General features: G+C 45.4%; 1 protein-coding gene across 1 annotated transcript in view; it reads left to right on the forward strand.

Annotated features, from left to right (window-relative positions):
- LOC124620034 (lipase 3-like) overlaps positions 1-21,839 on the forward strand; it is a 410,637-nt gene that overhangs the window by 17,808 nt on the left and 370,990 nt on the right. The window contains exon 2 of the mRNA XM_047146699.1: positions 9,623-9,847. Within this exon, the coding sequence (XP_047002655.1) occupies positions 9,623-9,847 (225 nt within the window). The remainder of the gene's footprint in view (positions 1-9,622; positions 9,848-21,839) is intronic.

Raw genomic sequence — 21,839 nt, forward strand, 5'->3', positions numbered from 1 at the left:
CCGCTCGGCCACAGCGACCGGCTGTGTCTTACCCCCTCAACCTGTTTGACGTTTTATACTAACCCAACATACCTCGCTGCTTTTAACCTCTTCGCTCTCGGTGTCTTTTTGCCATTAAGATAGAATTTGAACGCGGAGTTGTCCATGGTGTGCTGTAAGTAGTAGCAGGGACTGAGGATGTATAAGAAACAAGCATTGGTTAACTGCGTTTGCGTTTGTACACGCACTGGCTAGAGCGTCACACATCTATACTAATAAAGAATATACGTATACAGAGCACGTTTACGATTTCTGCTGTAGAAGAATACCTTCGGCGCTTTGCAATACATCGGATACTGATCGTAGAGTGTTTACTAGAGTTTTCGACACATTGCGTGTAACAAGATATTCTCCCAAGCTCCCATTTTCCTTCTGAAAATGTTGTTCGACAACCTGTGCAGGAACAGCCACAAATTGTTGAAATGGTGCAGTGTAGACCTGCTACATGCTACTACCACACAGTGACTTTCTGCACGTGTCTGCGTCCTATAAACATGGGTATGGCGAATATTACATGCGGAAGACTTGTACCTATTTCACATATAAAGAGTCCACAATCTTCACTTTCGCGACAGTGCCACGCTGCTTGAATTTTGCCACTGGTTAAGTTACAGTTTTTATTTTCTTCCATTAATACTATTTACTGATGAAGCCACATTTACACAGAATGTAATAAACAACACACGTAACAGTTATCGATGGTCACAGGAAAATCAACACCGCACAGTGGAAACCAATTTCCGAGTTTGTTTATCGATCTGTGTTTGGTGCAGCATGTCCGGTAACATGTTACGAGAGTCATTCAATAAGTAACGCAGCACTTTTTTTCTCGGATAATTTCGCTTGAAAAATGCGGAATTTGTTGTGGTACATCACAGAATATTCCGGATTCAGCACCTGTAGTTTCATAGAGTTCCAGTAGGTGGCAACACTATATGTAGCCTTCAAAATGGCGTCTGTAACCGGGGTGCGTTCCAAGCAGAGAACTGTCATTGAGTTTCTCTTGGTTGAAGAGCAGAGTATCGCAGATATTCATAGGCGTTTGCAGAATGTCTGCGGAGACATGGCAGTGAACAAAAGCACGGTGAGTGGTAGAGCCTCGTCTGTCATCATCGCAACAAGATCGCGCAGATGTGTCCTATCTCCTGCGTGCCGGCTGGCCGCACACAACTGTCATGTTGGAACGTGCGGACACACTCACTCGAGGTGATCGATGGATCACAGTCAGACACATCGCTGTACAACACGACGTATTCTGTTGGCAGTGCAGACGCACTCGTCCACCACATGGGGTACTCGAAGATGTGTGCCCGTTAGTTTCTTCGCCGCCCAATGGAAGACCATAAAGAGCTTTCCTCTGTTTAGCCCAATCAAGGATACACTTCGTGGGAAGCAGTCCGTGGGTGGTGGGAAGGTCATTGATGCAGCAAGACGCTGGCTCTGAAGTCGACCAGTAGAGCGGTACCATGTGGGCATACCGTGATGTAAGGGCCGACGCACTGAACTGAAATTATGCTGAAAAATAGGATTTTGTAGGCAAAAACTGTGGGGAATAATACGGTGTGTTGGAATCGTGAATGAAAACAACCTGATTTCAGAAAAAAAAAGTGTTGCATTACTTACTGAAAGCCCCTCGTAACGGGCAAAGTCGCTTTAGAAGAGCCAACGACGGCACATAATTATCCGCATTTTTTATTTTATTTTTGAAATTTCGTTTGTTGAACACATTTAGGACGACCTTTTGGCCACGCCGAATGGACTGCAATGTACTTCTAGCATGATGGAGCCGCTCCACGTTTTACCAGAAGTGTGAGGGAGAATCACAACCGCACTTACGCCTAATCGCTGAATTAGTCGTGGTAATACAATTTACTGACCACCAAGATCGGTAACCTTACGCCATTAGATCTTTGTTTGTGGGGTTGGATGAGGTCTGAGGTGTACAAACGAAAGGTGAATAGGCGAGATGAACTGTTTGGTCGCATCACGGGCGCTGCTGCCTTCATTGGAGAACGTGCAGAGGCACTCAGACAAAGAACACATGTTGTCTCAAAAGTGCACAAATGCCTTGAAGTTGACAATGGCGCATTCGAACATTCATTGTGAACTATGACACGAGAGCTGAATGCCTTAAAATACGCATTTTTTTCTTGTAAAATACATTTTTAAATGTTCACTAATTGTTGTACATGTGTGCATATGTAAACCTGACAATGTAGTGAATGACAGAAAATAAATGACACTGTACATTACATGTATACTATCTGGAAAATCATTCGGAATAAAGAATATGTTCATATCACCGTAAACGATTGTTCCTGTCATACACCTGAATACTGATCATTCCTCGTCGGGCAACCTCTTTTAACAAATCGTTGAGGACTTCGTTGATGGGGGTTGGGGGGGGGGGGGGGGGCGAAGGCGAGATGAAGAGCTTGGCACAGGAGAGAAATTCGTGATGGGCTGCGTCAAACAGGTGAGTTGGTTGATGACCACAATAAATTGTATGTAATAAGGAAATATAGTTTTGCCTTGAGGAGACAATTTTTCTTGTTTCACTACCCATACATGTGTCAGGGAAGTTTTCCGATCATAAAAAATTCACCGAAGATGGAAATATATATAAGTAGTAAATATACGTAGTAAAACAAGAACAATTGTGGTTTCTCAAGGGAGAACCACATTTCCTCATTACATATCAGAAAGCAAACGCGGACAAGGAAATACAGGGTGTATCAAAAAGAATCATCCGATTTAGCAGGTATGTACTTCCGAAAGTAATAAACATATACAATTAATTTTGTTTTTTTTCATGAACGGAAAACTCAATCTTTTTTCATACCTTTCCATAAGTGTTCAACTTGCCCTCCTTGAGATGCAAGACGTATGTCAATGCGGTATGCAAATTTTTCCCATACTGCAGCGAGCATATCTCGACTTACACCTGCTGTTATGCGATGTCTCGGTTCATTCATTGTTGTTGGTAACGGAGGCACATAAACAGAGTCTTTCATAAACACCCGCCGGTCAGGGTGGCCGAGCGGTTCTAGGCGCTTCAGTCTGGAACCGCGCGACCGCTACGGTCGCAGGTTAGAATCCTGCCTCGTGCATGGATGTGTGTGATGACCTTAGCTTAGTTAGGTTTAAGTAGTTCTAAGTTCTAGGGGATTGATGACCTCAGAACGTAAGTCCCATAGTCCCATTTGAACCATCATAACTCCCCATAAGAAATAATCACATACAGTCAAGTCCGGTGACCTTGGAGGCCAGTAATGTAAAGCCGGTTCATTTGGTCCAGTGCGACCGATCCATCGTTCAGTAATCCTTTCATTTAAAAAATTCCCGCACTTCTAGATGTTGGTAAATGAAGTCGTTCCAATCAGTATCCAACTGTGGGAAAAGCAAGTTCTCTAGCATATCAAGATATTTGCTTCTTGCAACAGTGCTCTCGGCAAAGAAAAATGGACCATACACGTTTTCCCGCGAAACCGCACAAAACACATTAAGTTTTCAAAAAATGGTTCAAATGGCTCTGAGCACTATGGGACTTAACATCTTAGGTCATCAATCCCCTAGAACTTAGAACTACTTAAACCTAACTAACCTAAGGACATCACACACATCCATGCCTGAGGCAGGATTCGAACCTGCGACCGTAGCAGTCCCGCGGTTCCGGACTGCAGCGCCTAGAACCGCACGGCCAACGCGGCCGGCCTATTAAGTTCTCGAGAGCCCCTCTCATGTTGCGCAACCTCATGTGTTGTTCCGTACCCTATGTTCTCAAATTATGACAGTTCACCTCCCCAGTTAAATGGAATGTTGCCTTGTCACTATACATTAAGCGTGGAAGTGCTCACGTTGTTATTTGTCGCCTTCACGAAGAGCTTGCGGTATCTGAATGTTGTATGGTTTCATGTGTGAACGTCGACACAACACACGCCACATGGACATTGGTGTCATGTTGAGCTGTCGAGGTGCACGATGAACGGATTTCTGCGGACTCCTTGTGAAACTATGGCGGACACTCGAGGACGGCCCGGCGATTTTCCTTTACACAAACAACCCGTTTCTGGGTATTATGCATGCGATCGTCTAATGCTCTGTGCTGCAGGAGAATCTACACCATATTGTGGCGTGTATGGTTTGATTGCGTATTGCACAAGTTCAGCAATATTACAATAAAAGTAGTTACTTATTATTAATGCAACATGAGGTTTTATTTAATCACTGCTTTTCCCTGCAAATATTCGTTATTTTGTTGAAGAAATCTCCACCTGAAAATGTGTTGCAATGTATTCTGTCAAGCAGTATAGATAGCACTAAGTTAATGCACAGAAGTAATCATATATAACAAGCAGACAAGCTAAATGTATGATAAGTAATCTAAACTAAACAAGAGCAATGATTTTTAGTAATTTTCAGTGCTGTCGTATAATAGCCTTGTGCCATCCCCATGACGTTACTGCGAAAATTTACGAAACTAGTGCGACGATACAAAAACGATCGTAATAACGAAAATATTGATAAAAGTTCAAATGGTTCAAATGGCTCTGAGCACTATGGGACTTAACATCGGAGGTCATTAGTAGCCTAGAAGTTCTTAAACCTAACTAACTCAAGGTCATCACACACATCCATGCCCGAGGCAGGATTCGAACCTGCGACCGTAGCAATCGCGTGGTTCCGGACTGAAGCGCCTAGAACCGCTCGGCCACCGCGGCCGGTGATAAAAGCCATAAAGACGATGTGTTGTGATTATTGCAGTGAAATATTGTAAAATAATATAGGAAAAGAACAATGAAAATTACTATTAATATGAAAACTATGTATTTCGAGGAAAATCTGTGAACAAAGATAAAAATGGATAGACAGTCCTCTAACGAGGAAGAAAGAGAGAAAAAACCACTCTTCGTTTTGTTCTTGAAGGACGCCATTGACGAGTCGTGATGAGAATGATATGTGTGTGTTACAAATACTGTAAGAAAAAAGGTTCTTACGAAAATAATAGCCGGCCGCTGTGGCCGAGCGGTTGTAGGTGCTTCAGTCCGGAACCGCGCTGCTGCAACGGTCGTAGGTTCGAATCCTGCCATGGGCATGGATGGGTGTGATGTCCTTAGGTTAGTTAGGTTTCAGTAGTTGTAAGTCTAGGGGACTGGTGACCTCAGATGTTAAGTCCCATAGTTCTTAGAGCCGTTTGAACCATTTTTTGATAATAATACTTAATTCTGTAAATGTATTCACTTGTGTTTTCCTTTCAGTACTGTAGGGAAAGGCATCCCATAATTATTACTGAACAATTTGAAGTTTTGATATATTGAGCTGATTTTGTTTCAAAGACGCCATTACGGGCAAGAACATAATTTTAAGTTTTTCATTACGTCACATGGCTTAAAAATAGGAACTCACTCGCTGAAAATTATCTACTTAAGAGTTTCACGCGAAAGTGAATTAATATTTCATTGCAGAAACAGTTTTGTGTTAGCCCGGACCAGTCAGCACGGATCGGGTCTCACACGATTCACTACATAAAAAATAACTGTAATTCAGATGTAAATAGAGAATGTCATTCAAAGAATTTTAATCAGTTCAATAACAAGATTTCAATGCGAACCTCACAGAAAGCCCAGAGTCTCTTCTCATTAACAGAGCAATCAAGGTGGTCGGATTTTAATGTGCGCGACATTTAGCTTTGCTGCATTTCATGTCTAATACATTAAACACAAACATGCTAGACTGCTTAAACTCACAGTTGAAAAGAAATTAACACTATGCGCACAACAATCGAAGCCTATCACGTAACCGTCAAGATTATGGTGCACTTTAACACAGCATTTCAGCATCGTATTGAAGAGCAATACTGCGCGTCTGCAAAAGACGAAAGGTACGTGAAACATAACGACAGGCCCTCAGAAAACCAGAGTATCTGGGGCCAAGGCGCCCAAGAAAACTACATTTCTTTTTATTGAAAACAGCAAAGCTGCATTAATGTGGCTTTAATGGTGTTTCATTTTCTAATTTGCAACCTTTCATATCAGAGAACATCATTTCGTGTTAGTAGAATTGAGTATTCTGCATTTAGAACTGCATTTACCATTGATACTGAGAATAAGTCATCTTAATTATTTCTTGTGCTGCACGAACATTGACAATAATATCATACAGCACGGAAAGTAGTACAGCCTCTTTACTAGTTGCAGATCGTTTATTGCATTTCATGCTAATGTTATTCGAGGTAACAACACTTTTCTTTAAGCAAACTGAACAGTTTTGCCACACAATACCACACGCATACTACATTTATGCATTTTTTCCTGTCAAAAGATTTCATAAGAGTTGTTACGAAATAAGCAGATAAGAATTTATATCACGTAAGATGCTGTTTGCATTCATATAAGTTCACTGTATTCACAGTATAACTGGAATATATTACCTCAGAGTGGGTACTGGGCCACCAATACAAAATTACTATCGCAATTATGACCAAGAACATTTATGTCTGTACAAAAAATCAATTTAATACTGCCGCTGCAATATTTCACTAAGATGGCGGTTCAAAAACAGTTCAAATGGCTCTGAGCACTATGCGACTTTACTGCTGAGGTCATCAGTCGCCTAGAACTTAGAACTAATTAAACCTAACTAACCTAAGGAAATCACACACATCCATGCACGAGGCAGCATTTGAACCTGCGACAGCAGCGGTCGCTCGGCTGCAGACTGTAGCGCCTAGAACCGCACGGCCACTACGGACGGCTAAGATGGCGGCGAACATGAAACAATCACTTATAGATTCTGCTTCAGGCCCTGTTTTACTACTAACAAATAATATATATTAAACGTTTTTGTGCCTTCACTATATGCATTAACACTTGAAAATATTTCTCAATGTTAATCGCTTATTTTTCTGCATTTACCAATAAACCGCGCTGTAGAGCAATAGCGCTAAAGGCTGCACTCTTTTGTAGCTGAGCAGAAAACTTAACATTTATAAAGGACGAGAATTAAAATGAAATAAAACTCCAAACAAAGAAGATTCATTTCAATAACACACAATCTCTGTTTTTCAAATATTAAATTGAACATGATACAGTTTTTTACAGACCTCTGTGTTACGAGACATCAGTCACATCCTATCAGTAGAACAGTTCCAACGAGAAGAAGGCTTTTTCTAGAAGAATTACAGATAACAAAAGATCGAGATTTTCATTATCTTTTTCCATGGGTGTTGTCTGAGATGTAATTATTTAGAAAATATGAAATTAAATGGTTGTCAATAATTATTTATTATTTTATTAACGATTAAGTCCTTTTTATTAATATCACGAGAATAGGATTAATGTTCATTCAAATTCCACACAGAGTGCTTTCGTGAAAATTATTCTGAATAAAATATAGGCGTGGGTATTACAATACCCAGCACGAAATTCACGCTGAACTGTTATTACTGACACGCAATGCGCAAAACCTAGAATACAAAACGTTTTTAGTTGTCCCGACACCATTTTTACAAGAACTGAAGTGGACGCACACTACTGCTACCTAGCGGGAACCATGTAAAACTCGGGAGTTTCCACTTCCCAAAAGTACATTATTTACGCACATGTCCCAAATAACATAATAGTTGTGAATAAATTTCCTTTACTTTACGTCTATGGTCACAATTTTTTGTCATCAGACTACCGGTTTCGCTCTATAATGACCATGTTCAGATCTTTTTTATTAATCAGACCTGCATATGGAACGAAACCGGTAGTCGGATGACAAAAAATTTGTGCCAATAAACGTAAAATAAAGGAAATTTGTTCTATATTGGGGTCATTCTTTTATTCGCGACCATGTCGCAGCAGGTGGTAATACACTACTGGCCATTAAAATTGCTACACCAAGAAGATATGCAGATGATAAACGGGTATTCATTGGACAAATATATTATACTAGAACTCACATGTGATTACATTTACACGCAATTTGGGTGCATAGATCCTGAGAAATTAGTACCCAGAACAACCACCTCTGGTCGTAATAACGGCCTTGGTGCGCCTGAGCATTGAGTCAAACAGAGCTTGGATGGCGCGTATAGGTACATCTGCCCATGAAGCTTCAACACGATACCGCAGTTCATCAAGAGTAGTTACTGACGTATTGTGACGAGCCAGTTGCTCGGCTACCATTGACCAGACGTTTTCAGTTGGTGAGAGATCTGGAGAATGTGCTGGCCAGGGTAGCAGTCGAGCATTTTCTGTATCCAGAAAGGCCCGTACAGGACCTCCAACATGCGGTCGTGCATTATCCTGCTGAAATGTAGGGTTTCGCAGGGGTCGAATGAAGGGTAGAGCCGCGGGTCGTAACACATCTGAAATGTAACGTCCACTGTTCAAAGTGCCGTCAATGCGAACAAGAAAAAAATGGCTCTGAGCACTATGGGACTCAACTGCTGTGGTCATAAGTCCCCTATAACTTAGAACTACTTAAACCTAACTAACCTAAGGACATCACACACATCCATGCCCGAGGCAGGATTCGAACCTGCGACCGTAGCGGTCCAGACTGTAGCGCCTTTAACCGCTCGGCCACTCCGGCCGGCTGCGAACAAGAGGTGACCGAGACTTGTAACCAATGACACCCCATACCATCACTCCGGGTGATACGGCAGTATGGTGATGACGAATACACGCTTCCGATGTGCTGCGTTCACTGCGATGTCGCCAAACACGGATGCGACCATCATGATGCTGTAAAAACAACCTGCATTCATCCGAAAAAATGACTTTTTGCCGTTCGTGCACCCTGGTTCGTCGTTAAGTACTCCATGGCAGGCGCTCCTGTCTGTGATGCAGCGTCAAGGGTAACCGCAGCCGTGGTCTCCGAGCTGATAGTCCATGCTGCTGCAAACGTCGTCGAACTTTTCGTGCAGATGGTTGTTGTCTTGCAAACGTCCCCATCTGTTGACTCAGGACTCGAGACGATGCTGCACGATCTGTTACAGCAATGCGGATAAGATGCCTGTCATCTCGACTGCTAGTGATACGAGGCCGTTGGGATCCAGCACGGCGTTCCGTATTACCCTCCTGAACCCACCGATTCCATATTCTGCTAACAGTCATTGGATCTCGACCAACGCGAGCAGCAATGTCGCGATAAGATAAACCGCAATCGCGGTAGGCTACAATCCGACTTTTATCAAAGTCGGAAACGTGATGGTATGCATTTCTCCTCCTTACACGAGGCATCACAACAACGTTTCACCAGGCAACGCCGGTCAGTTGCTGTTTCTGTATGAGAAATCGGTTGGAAACTTTCCTCATGTCAGCACGTTGTAGGTGTCGGCACCGGCGCCAACCTTGTGTGAATGCTATGAAAATCTAATCATTTGCATATCACAGCATCTTCTTCCTGTCGGTTAAATTTTGCGTCTGTAGCACGTCATCTTCGTGGTGTAGCAATTTTAATGGCCCGTAGTGCAGTTATGATTTTTTAAAAATCGGATGATTCTTTTTAACACACACTGTATGTTGTGTTTCTCGCGATTGGCTCGCGACACTGGAAAGCCGCTCTCGCACAGCTGTAGCGGGACCCTCGGCAGCGGCGACCCATTTCTCCTGCTTGCGTCACGCCGTGCGGCGTGGCGGTTCGCCAGCGCGGCGGCCGGCGGGTGGGAGGCGGCGCCGGCGCTGGCGCCTGCGAGGTGAAGGTCGCGGCCGCGTGGCCCGGCTGCCGGCTGCCGCGGGCCACTGCCCTGGAGCGCCGCAGCTGGCCGGTCGAGAGCACCCAGCGGGGACGAGAGCTACTGGAGCAGGCGAGGCGCGGGGTCAGCCGCGGCGCGAGGAGAGGCGAAACGGCGTACCGAGGGGGGGTCACAGCCGAAGCGATTACGTTTTCACACACACACACACACACACACACTCATACCGATACCTTCGCGACTACGTCGCGTACCTCATACGTCCCAAGACGCCGCGCATCAAAACGGGGTTCTTCAGGAGCTCATTCCTCGGACACTGTTGGTGATAGAAAAATACTGTCAAGTGGTCTGGATAGTCTACGTGCTTGGGACCATTCGGATACCCAACAGAACGATCGTCTTAGTGTAAGTATCGTATAGTACGCTGTCAATGCCCACCCCGTTAGCCGAGCGGTCTAACGCACGGCTTTCCGGAGTGGTAAGGAGCGCCAGATCCCCGGCACGATTCCGCCCGGCTGACTTGTGTCGAGGTCCGGTGAGCCAGCCAGTCTGTGGGTGGTTTTTAGGCGGTTTTCCATCTGCCTCAGCGATTGCGGGCTGCTTCCCCTTATTCCGCCTCCGCCACACTATGTCGGCGACAGCTGCGCAAACAAGTTCTCCACGTACGCGTACACCACCATTACTCTACAACGCAAACATAGGAGTTACACTCGTCTGATGTGAGACGTTCCGCCTGCTGGAGTGGCCGAGCGGTTCTAGGCGTTACAGTCTGGACTTGCACGACCGCTTCAATCGCAGGTTCTAATACTGTGGACCACTGCGTCTGCGGTGGGGACGGAGCCTCTCCGTCGTATCTAGGCCCCGGTTCGCAGACAATACAGTACAATATGCGGTCAAAGTACACTCCTGGAAATGGAAAAAAGAACACATTGACACCGGTGTGTCAGACCCACCATACTTGCTCCGGACACTGCGAGAGGGCTGTACAAGCAATGATCACACGCACGGCACAGCGGACACACCAGGAACCGCGGTGTTGGCCGTCGAATGGCGCTAGCTGCGCAGCATTTGTGCACCGCCGCCGTCAGTGTCAGCCAGTTTGCCGTGGCATACGGAGCTCCATCGCAGTCTTTAACACAGGTAGCATGCCGCGACAGCGTGGACGTGAACCGTTTGTGCAGTTGACGGACTTTGAGCGAGGGCATGTAGTGGGCATGCGGGAGGCCGGGTGGACGTACCGCCGAATTGCTCAACACGTGGGGCGTGAGGTCTCCACAGTACATCGATGTTGTCGCCAGTGGTCGGCGGAAGGTGCACGTGCCCGTCGACCTGGGACCGGACCGCAGCGACGCACGGATGCACGCCAAGACCGTAGGATCCTACGCAGTGCTGTAGGGGACCGCACCGCCACTTCCCAGCAAATTAGGGACACTGTTGCTCCTGGGGTATCGGCGAGGACCATTCGCAACCGTCTCCATGAAGCTGGGCTACGGTCCCGCACACCGTTAGGCCATCTTCCGCTCACGCCCCAACATCATGCAGCCCGCCTCCAGTGGTGTCGCGACAGGCGTGAATGGAGGGACGAATGGAGACGTGTCGTCTTCAGCGATGAGAGTCGCTTCTGCCTTGGTGCCAATGATGGTCGTATGCGTGTTTGGCGCCGTGCAGGTGAGCGCCACAATCAGGACTGCATACGACCGAGGCACACGGGGCCAACACCCGGCATCATGGTGTGGGGAGCGATCTCCTACACTGGCCGTACACCACTGGTGATCGTCGAGGGGACACTGAATAGTGCACGGTACATCCAAACCGTCATCGAACTCATCGTTCTACCATTCCTAGACCGGCAAGGGAACTTGCTGTTCCAACAGGACAATTGTAAGTAGCGTGAATAAAAGGACGCTATGTGCAAGAAGCATGAAGCGCCCTTTGAATGTATCCAGATAGCTAAAAGAGCCACGCGCACTTTGAATAAAAAAATGCTACTTGACACTGAAATCAATATAAAAGATAGGGTCGCCACCAACTCTAGCCACACAACAAAGAAGAGGTAGCACTGAGTCGGAAAATTACTTAATTTATTAATAAGAAAAACTCACAAAAGAACATTCATTGTAAATTCATTGATAAAGAATGGGATGTAGTTATTAATATGATCCAGGCATTCTTCCCGTGAATCAAATATTGAGTAAAGTAAATAGCTCGTGAACACCATGCATAAGTGCAGCCTGAAGCAAGATTCGTGAAAACACGATCTATTCCAGAGCATTTGTTTCAGATAAAAAAAGGGACACTAATCACTACACCTGTGCACATGGAAACGCTATAGGTGGGCCAACAAGGAAAACTACAAGGTAAATGGCGAAGGTAACGGCGACGTAACATCGGTACACAAGATAAGATTGAAGGCAAAATTATTTATTCCTAAAAACATTGATGTAGTGCATCTATAGACTGCTGTTGCAATCTAACTATGTACAATTGCTTGTGAAATGCTATACGTTTCATAACAGACTCGCGTGCCCACTCGGTCCGCGGAGACAACTTCTATGGACCTTGGCCAAATTTTAATCACATGAGACAAAGAAAATCCACAAATACACAAAAATTACCAAGATCCGGAAAAGATTAGAAGCATACACACACAGTTGTAGGCACATAAACATTCACACTGAACCGAGGGCACTTCAACATATGCAACTCCTTTGTGCTGCGTTCCTCTCACGGATCAAAGTCAAGACTGCATTGGGAATCAAACTGAAAGTCTACAAAACCCTTGCATTCCCTGCTGCAACCCAGCAAGTAAATCTTTATAAGACGAAATTCGAGACCAAAAGCTAAAAGCTCCCCTCTCTATGTGACAACGCGCCACGCGGTCAGTCCAACTCACCCTTCTTCGACTGGAGCACAGCTGTGTACGCTTCCCGTACCGGCGGCAGACTCCTCCCGCTCCTCCAGCCTCTTCCACGCTCCGCGTGGACCGGAAAACCCCAGGATTCCATTTCCGCCACCAACCTAACGCAGGTGGATTTCTCCCAAGTAGCGGAAACCTCTTTGCCGACTTGACCACTACGAGAGTTGGCAATGAAAGGTGGCTACAGGACCCTTTCATCACCCCAAACGTCCCGGAGAAGACTGTGCCGCGAATTTTCTCGCCATGCTAGGAGATTCGCCAACAGTCTTCGAAACAAACATACCCTAACGAGTAACAATTGCAACAGTAAAGAGCAGCACAAAGGAGTTGATTAATCTCTTATATCCAAGTGAGCTTTATCTGACCTTAGTCAATAATTGTGACCTCATGCGGTCCGCAAAGCAAACAGAACAAATTAAATTAAGCGTGATATACTACGCTAACATCATGTCATCTGACCTACTACGACCACAACCATGAGATATTATTTTAAAATTGCTTTAACCAACTATCAAAAGTTAACATAGAGACATAGGTGAACAGGTACATAATATATATAAATACATAAACAAATACAATGATGCAAAATCATTATCACGAACCAAAGCAGTATCATCTGGTGCTGACATATATAAAAACATGCAAGTGAAAGTGCAAAACACAATATTCATAACAAATACAGTGATACAAAATCATTAATGAACCCAATGGTATGACAGCTGGTAAATAATCACCTATGGAAAGTAAGACATGAGTACAAAAACACATCCAGAAATCAACTCGTTGACACGCTGTCATTTTTTCAGTTTTGCCACATGGTTGTTTCACTGGGTATTCTCTTTGGGTGCTGGGGTGGGCGTCTCTTCTAAAGGCGACTTGGAGGATAAGCTACTAGAGGACCACAACACTGAACTGGGGAGTTCGCAGCAGCGTTGATTGTAACGTCCGTTGTAACCCAGGTTGTTCATCCTAGACAGCACCCCGCGACGTTGCCTCGTGCCCGTTTCCACCCTCTGCGTCCATACTGTGGGATGGTTCGGCGTTGCAGATTTGCAGGACATCGCCACTTGTGGGCCCTGCCTCATCATCGAGAAGGCGGCTTGGCGGTCGTCGTCCGTGTGTTGTGGAGGAATGTGTTCTACCGACACACGCCCTCGTCTCCTGTCATGTCAATGGGGAGACACGCGCTCTTCTGCGTCGCATCGAGGTCGACGTAAACTCGTGCGGGTGTCGGGCTTGAGACCCGCTTATCACCTCTTTGCACCGTCTCAGCTGATGCGTCAGTGGTGGGACCCGCGTCCCTCCGGGCAGTGGGCGTTACCTCACCGCAGCAGCCGTCTGGACTAGCGGCGCTCAGGGATCGGCGGCCTCGCCTGGTGTGCGTCATACTTTCCCTTTCGCTTGTCAGATGACTAGCGCATGGGGTGGAACGCCGGCCATCAGCTGGTGCTGCCGTGGTGACACGCCTGCGGGCTCCGGTGTGAGCCTGCGCCTGGGAGAAGACCAGCATCCCCTCCCCTCTGACGGGGAAACAGCTGTGACCGCTCGCCGCATCACTGCTTCGCCGTTGATACCAGGGTTCGGCAACGCCTGCCGGTGGACCAAGCCCTGTGCTTTCTGATGCGGAGGCTCCCTAGGCGGCCTTGCACCCACTTAAGAACTGCGCTCACAGGGATCGTTACAAAATATCATGTGTACAGATTCCCACAAAATCTTCGGAGTTTCTCACTCCTGATCAATACATGGAATAGTGCCCAAAATTAACTTGACAAAAAGGGCCTTCTTAACATTACTAATAAAAAAAAACAATGAAGAAAATTAAATAACCAATATTCACACAAACAAAAAAAAAATCCTTTTTATAAAATATAGTTCCAGCATTACATCTGCTGTCAATCATTCAGGGTAGATCTTGTACAAGGTTTGGTCAGGATTTGGATAGGATTTGGCGCCGCTGCTAGCTACAGACACAAAACTCTACCTGCTCCTAACTACGCTCTCACACACAATCTACACAGCTCGTACTAGTCACCATCACCATATAGCCCGACTACAATTCCCACATATAAACAAAATATTCCTTTCAACACCAATACCCATATCGTTGTTCATTGACTGCTCCTCCAAGGTTTGCAGAACATGTTTGCTGATCTGTGAAAAATTTCCGAGACTTCTTTTCTATGGACATTGCATAATAAAAGTTAATGATTAATGAGACACAGAAGGTTCATTCAAGTCACATCTGGAATGGTAAATGTTTCAACATCTATTCATCAGACTAATGCAAAAGGTCAGTGGGCATAAAAATGAAAATAAAAAATCATCCTATCCTATTAGCAAACACATAACCACTTCGTCCTATAAGTACATAAAAAAACTGTCAAAAGAAATCCATTGTCCAGGGCCATGAGTACCCAACTTAACTGCTATCATAAGATACTCATAATGATTACACACTTACTCACCACATGTCCCCAGGGGTCCTCACCTACCGTCATGTTATTTTAGCTTGGAGGTAGTCGCATTGATTCTCTATTAAATATCAAGCTGCTTGAGGTTATAAGCTGTTTCCATATACATCTTCTGGGGTTTCACACCCTGGTGTCCTCAACCGTACCTAGTAGTATGTGACGGCAAGTTACACTTTCCAAATATCTTATAAGATGGCAACTCTGAAAATCAAACACCATTAATCTCCCTTCATACACAAGTCCTTCACCTACAAGTCACCAAGTTGCTTCATTAACATCGCAGTACATTTGAAAAATCTCACTGAATCATGTTCACCTAAGGGGAATAATAACACTACAACTGTAATTTCTTAACAAGAATTACCTTACGACCATTGACTCGCCACGCCAACACATCCGATACCTTTTTAGTCATCAAAAAACGAAAGCCATCTTACCGTAACAGGAAACACTTCATATGAGCCTCATGATCATTCACATTCAGACGTTTTGAAGCTGCACAACACTACTCCTTTCTGCTGAGAAGAAGAAATAACTACACACATATTGGGGGACCCTTTACAATTCATAGAAAATATAAACTTTAATTTCAATCACACCAGAGTGAATCAAAACATTGGAAAATATACACTGTAATTTTACGAAACAGAGGAGACTGGGTTTACCGCGGGCACACCAATACTGTGGCCCTCCCTCAACAAATCTTCCCTAATATCGCCTTCCTTTATTCAAATGCACATCAATATCATCAATAGCGCCGGTCCCCATTAAGTTTGACGCCAACCGAGCCAGCCAACAGTCATTGATCCCTTTGATTAGAGGCATTTGTCGGATTGTGCCGCGGGTTTGCGGGACGAATTTCAACACCCACTGGCGGACCACCCGTACTGTTTACGGCACCCCTGTTGTTGCTTGTTCGATAATTATTCTGGGGTCGGTCACGACTACCGTTCCTAGGTCCGCTGTAATTGCGCCTAAATCTCTGCTCATTACCATATCTTCTAAACTCCCAGGGGTGTCTTTGATTTCCTCTAGGCGAATGATGACCATTGGCATAGTTCGTTCTGCCCGCGTTCCGTGAGGAGTCGCGACGCTGCCAACGCTCGCGCATTCTGTAACTCTCAGGCGACTCATTACGTCTGTATTGCCACCTGTCTCTACGGCTGCGGCTTCGCTTGCGCGGCCGCTGCTCGTAGGCGCTCTGGCCGTAATTCTGCGTGGTGCCATTCGCATCGCACTCAAGCTCTAAAAGGAGACTGCGAAACCCCTCTACGTCATCCTGACATCGTCCTGCAAGGATAACGTGCCGCAACTGCATTGGAAACTTTCCCAGGCAAATACGAATAATTTCTGCAGGTCCATAAGGATCGTCAAGATGTTCATTCGCCTGCAGCATGTGCTCGAACATCTGCACAGGGCTGGAGAATTTTGACCTGTTTAACTCTGGTAGCATAATGAGTCCGTGTTTTACACGACTTTGCGCTGCCACTGACCAATATATCGACAGGAAGTGTTGACGAAACTCCCCAACAGTGTAGCAATTGCGTGCAATTGACCTCATCCGCGCTGCTGGCTCACCTTCGAGGTAGCCGCACATATACTCTATTTTGTGCGCACTGGGCCATGTAGGAGGGAGGGAGAACTCGAACTGCTGTAACCAGGCCCGCGGGTGAATCCCCGTAGCCGAGTTACGGAAGACTTCAAACTTCCTCACGGTCAGAAAATGTTTAAAGTCAAATTCGTGAGTTTCCCTTGGCGAACGATCCTGAGGGGATCCGCGCCGTTCCCACCTGGTACGAGATCCGTGATCGTGACGATGATCAAATTCGCCATCGTTCCCGGAATCATCGTCGGAATAATGGCCCTTTCGTTCATTTCTTTCAACTTCATGGGCCTTTAACCCTTTTAGGTGAAGTTCTAAACGGGCCATGCGCTCACGTATTCCCTCGATAACCCCTTTTTGTTGTATTTTTATTTCACACTGTCCACGCCGACATTTCGCTATCGACCGTATTTCGTCTGCATCCGCTGATGACGAGGTAATCGTTTCCCTATTATTGTCAGACTTACGCGCCACTGCGTCTGAGATCCTGGCTATTTCTTCTCGCATCTCTCGGTGGGCCGTGTCTTGTTTTGTTTGCGTGAGCCCTTGCTCTCGCTCGAGAGCTATTATCGCCTGGCTGAGGGTTTCTACCTGCGCGCTAAGGTGGACCGGGCACTTAGCCGCAGTGTCCTCTATTCGGGACACAAGACCCGCGTGGTCACTCTGGCATTGTTCTGCTAACGCGCGGAGATCCCTGGCGGAATTTCGTCCTACTCGGGACTCAAGAGCCGCTTGTTCACTCTGGCATTGTTCTGCTAGTATACGTATATTCCCAGCGAACCTTTCTTCTTGCTCCATCATCTGCTTGCTAATGACTTGCTGCCCCTCTTCTAAGGCGGAGATGCGTTGGTCAATGATCGCAAGTTTCTCCCCAACACCCTGTACTATTTCACTACTCAATCTTTTATTTGCTTCCTCGATATCCCTTTTATTACTGTCTAGTAATTGCCGTAGCATAGTCTGTAATGAATTTGCATCTATCGACTGATTCGAAAACACTACAGCGGGCTCAGGATGGACAACACTTGTGCTTGCGTTTTCTGCGTTTCGTTCCTGGTCGGACTCGACGTTCTGATCTCGTCCTTGTTCAGATTTGTTGTCTGACTGGTTTTTCCGATCGCGGCTCCCTGAACAGCTACGCGTCTCCATCATAAGGATAGTTACTCCGTGCTCCAAAATACAAGAATAGTACCAAAGTCTCCTAATGGATTCACAGTCCCCACAAGGCAGCCAAGATTTACTATATTACACCGATACACGACACAGGACAAGAATCGACCCACACTTGTAACACAATTGAATACTAAATCACAATATCTATACAGTAATACATATACAAGATAAAACATGTAAGAAAATGCACACCTATATCATAAATTCACGTAAATTCTGTATCACAGAAAGACAATATACCAATTAGCACATCCAACCGAAAATAACTAATCCTCACTGCGCATCAGAAGATCTCTGGTTTACCGAAATCCGTGAGCAGGGTAAGCCATGTGTAAGTAGCGTGAATAAAAGGACGCTATGTGCAAGAAGCATGAAGCGCCCTTTGAATGTATCCAGATAGCTAAAAGAGCCACGCGCACTTTGAATAAAAAAATGCTACTTGACACTGAAATCAATATAAAAGATAGGGTCGCCACCAACTCTAGCCACACAACAAAGAAGAGGTAGCACTGAGTCGGAAAATTACTTAATTTATTAATAAGAAAAACTCACAAAAGAACATTCATTGTAAATTCATTGATAAAGAATGGGATGTAGTTATTAATATGATCCAGGCATTCTTCCCGTGAATCAAATATTGAGTAAAGTAAATAGCTCGTGAACACCATGCATAAGTGCAGCCTGAAGCAAGATTCGTGAAAACACGATCTATTCCAGAGCATTTGTTTCAGATAAAAAAAGGGACACTAATCACTACACCTGTGCACATGGAAACGCTATAGGTGGGCCAACAAGGAAAACTACAAGGTAAATGGCGAAGGTAACGGCGACGTAACATCGGTACACAAGATAAGATTGAAGGCAAAATTATTTATTCCTAAAAACATTGATGTAGTGCATCTATAGACTGCTGTTGCAATCTAACTATGTACAATTGCTTGTGAAATGCTATACGTTTCATAACAGACTCGCGTGCCCACTCGGTCCGCGGAGACAACTTCTATGGACCTTGGCCAAATTTTAATCACATGAGACAAAGAAAATCCACAAATACACAAAAATTACCAAGATCCGGAAAAGATTAGAAGCATACACACACAGTTGTAGGCACATAAACATTCACACTGAACCGAGGGCACTTCAACATATGCAACTCCTTTGTGCTGCGTTCCTCTCACGGATCAAAGTCAAGACTGCATTGGGAATCAAACTGAAAGTCTACAAAACCCTTGCATTCCCTGCTGCAACCCAGCAAGTAAATCTTTATAAGACGAAATTCGAGACCAAAAGCTAAAAGCTCCCCTCTCTATGTGACAACGCGCCACGCGGTCAGTCCAACTCACCCTTCTTCGACTGGAGCACAGCTGTGTACGCTTCCCGTACCGGCGGCAGACTCCTCCCGCTCCTCCAGCCTCTTCCACGCTCCGCGTGGACCGGAAAACCCCAGGATTCCATTTCCGCCACCAACCTAACGCAGGTGGATTTCTCCCAAGTAGCGGAAACCTCTTTGCCGACTTGACCACTACGAGAGTTGGCAATGAAAGGTGGCTACAGGACCCTTTCACAATGCACGTCCGCATGTATCCCGTGCCACCCAACGTGCTCTAGAAGGTGTAAGTCAACTACCCTGGCCAGCAAGATCTCCGGATCTGTCCCCCATTGAGCATGTTTGGGACTGGATGAAGCGTCGTCTCACGCGGTCTGCACGTCCAGCACGAACGCTGGTCCAACTGAGGCGCCAGGTGGAAATGGCATGGCAAGCCGTTCCACAGGACTACATCCAGCATCTCTACGATCGTCTCCATGGGAGAATAGCAGCCTGCATTGCTGCGAAAGGTGGATATACACTGTACTAGTGCCGACATTGTGCATGCTCTGTTGCCTGTGTCTATGTGCCTGTGGTTCTGTCAGTGTGATCATGTGATGTATCTGACCCCAGGAATGTGTCAATAAAGTTTCCCCTTCCTGGGACAATGAATTCACGGTGTTCTTATTTCAATTTCCAGGAGTGTATAAACATTACACACTTCCTCCTGCTTAGGCAAATGGAGCAAATCGATTGGTTCTTATTGCATATGATGCGGTCTACGTGGGACTTAACGGCTAATGGAGGCTACATTAGTCCACCGGCGCTTCGTTAGAAAACAACAAAAAAGGTTTTACCATTTTTTTTTCGTACGAAACCCGAGCCGCGGGCTCCAAGACGTCTGTGCACAACAAACGGCTGAAATTTTTACGATATGTTCCTAAGATCCCGATCTCAAACAACGTTGAAAATCGTATTGTTGTCTGTTTCTGAGACACACAGGGTCGAAGTTAACATGTTTGCACACGTAAAAGACGCACGTAAAATCCATATTAAGCTGAAAAATGGTGTGCGCTGTGACGTCGAGCGCAGAAATGTGCAGTACAGTATCTGCCTTATTATCATAAGGGTTCTGAGGCTCCCATCTTGCAGTTCGAAAGGACATGCAAAATACTTTTGCAAGTAAAATCCGGTCTGAGTAAAATTAGTTTTGCATTATTTCAGTCTGACGTAAGCAAGATATCAAAATCCCGATGACCAATACAGGGTTATTACAAATGATTGAAGCGATTTCACAGCTCTACTATAACTTTATTATTCAAGATATTTTCACAATGCTTTGCACACACATACAAAAACTCAAAAAGTTTTTTTAGGCATTCACAAATGTTCGATATGTGCCCCTTTAGTGATTCGGCAGACATCAAGCCGATAATCAAGTTCCTCCCACACTCGGCGCAGCATGTCCCCATCAATGAGTTCAAAACGGTAAGGCTTCTGCTTTAGCCTTTTCCGTAAGATTTTCCAAACCGTCGGCTGTGGTACGTTTAGCTCCCTGCTTGCTTTATTCGTCGACTTCCGCGGGCTACGCGTGGAACTTGCCCGCACGCGTTCAACCGTTTCTTCGCTCACTGCAGGCCGACCCGTTGATTTCCCATTACAGAGGCATCCAGAAGCTTTAAACTGCGCATACCATCGCCGAATGGAGTTAGCAGTTGGTGGATCTTTGTTGAACTTCGTCCTGAAGTGTCGTTGCACTGTTATGACTGACTGATGTGAGAGCATTTCAAGCACGACATACGCTTTCTCGGCTCCTGTCGCCATTTTGTCTCACTGCGCTCTCGAGCGCTCTGGCGGTAGAAACCTGAAGCGCGGCTTCAGCCGAACAAAACTTTATGAGTTTTTCTACGTATCTGTAGTGTGTCGTGACCATATGTCTATGAATGGAGCTACAGTGAATTTATGAAATCGCTTCAATCATTTGTAATAGCCCTGTACTTTTCGTATTATATGAGCGACATGCCCTGCTGCAGCAAGGAAAAGAAGTAAACCAGCGGAAAAATCCTCTTATTGGAGCACAAAAATTGCGAATATATTCTTTATTTAAAAGACTCTGAGTGAAAAGTGTGGTACCAGCTGCCTCATTCTACCTTCCTCAGCACATTTAAAAATTTTCACAAAAATTTTGGCATGTGAACATATTCCCTTTTTTTGTACCGGGAGAGAAATATCTAGTGACAGTGGCTGTGGTATCGATAGCTAGGATGCCACGGCGTTGCTGCCAGTTAAGTTGGTGCTACGACAGACAACGACGACAGCGCCCTCTAGCAGGCGCTGTTCAGCTCTACGTGCACCACTTAAACTCAGCCCATTTGATCAAGAGCAGACAGCCGGGACACTTCGCACCTCATTGTAAAGTTATATAACCATTTATCAACTTGTTTTTGCCTATAGTAAACATCTATAAGTTGAAACGCAGTACCGACGTGTATTTCCTTTTTCTGCTCCTACTCACTTCCCTCATTCGGCTAACCTTTCAGTTTTCCGGAGCACACCCACGCGCCGCCTTCCAGGCGGGATACAAAAGTGGTAAAGACGGAAAAGTAATAAATAATGGAAGATAGTAGAAAGCGGTTGTGTTATAGAGA

This window comes from Schistocerca americana, chromosome 6 (genome assembly GCF_021461395.2).
Source record: "Schistocerca americana isolate TAMUIC-IGC-003095 chromosome 6, iqSchAmer2.1, whole genome shotgun sequence".
Lineage (NCBI taxonomy): Eukaryota > Metazoa > Arthropoda > Insecta > Orthoptera > Acrididae > Schistocerca > Schistocerca americana.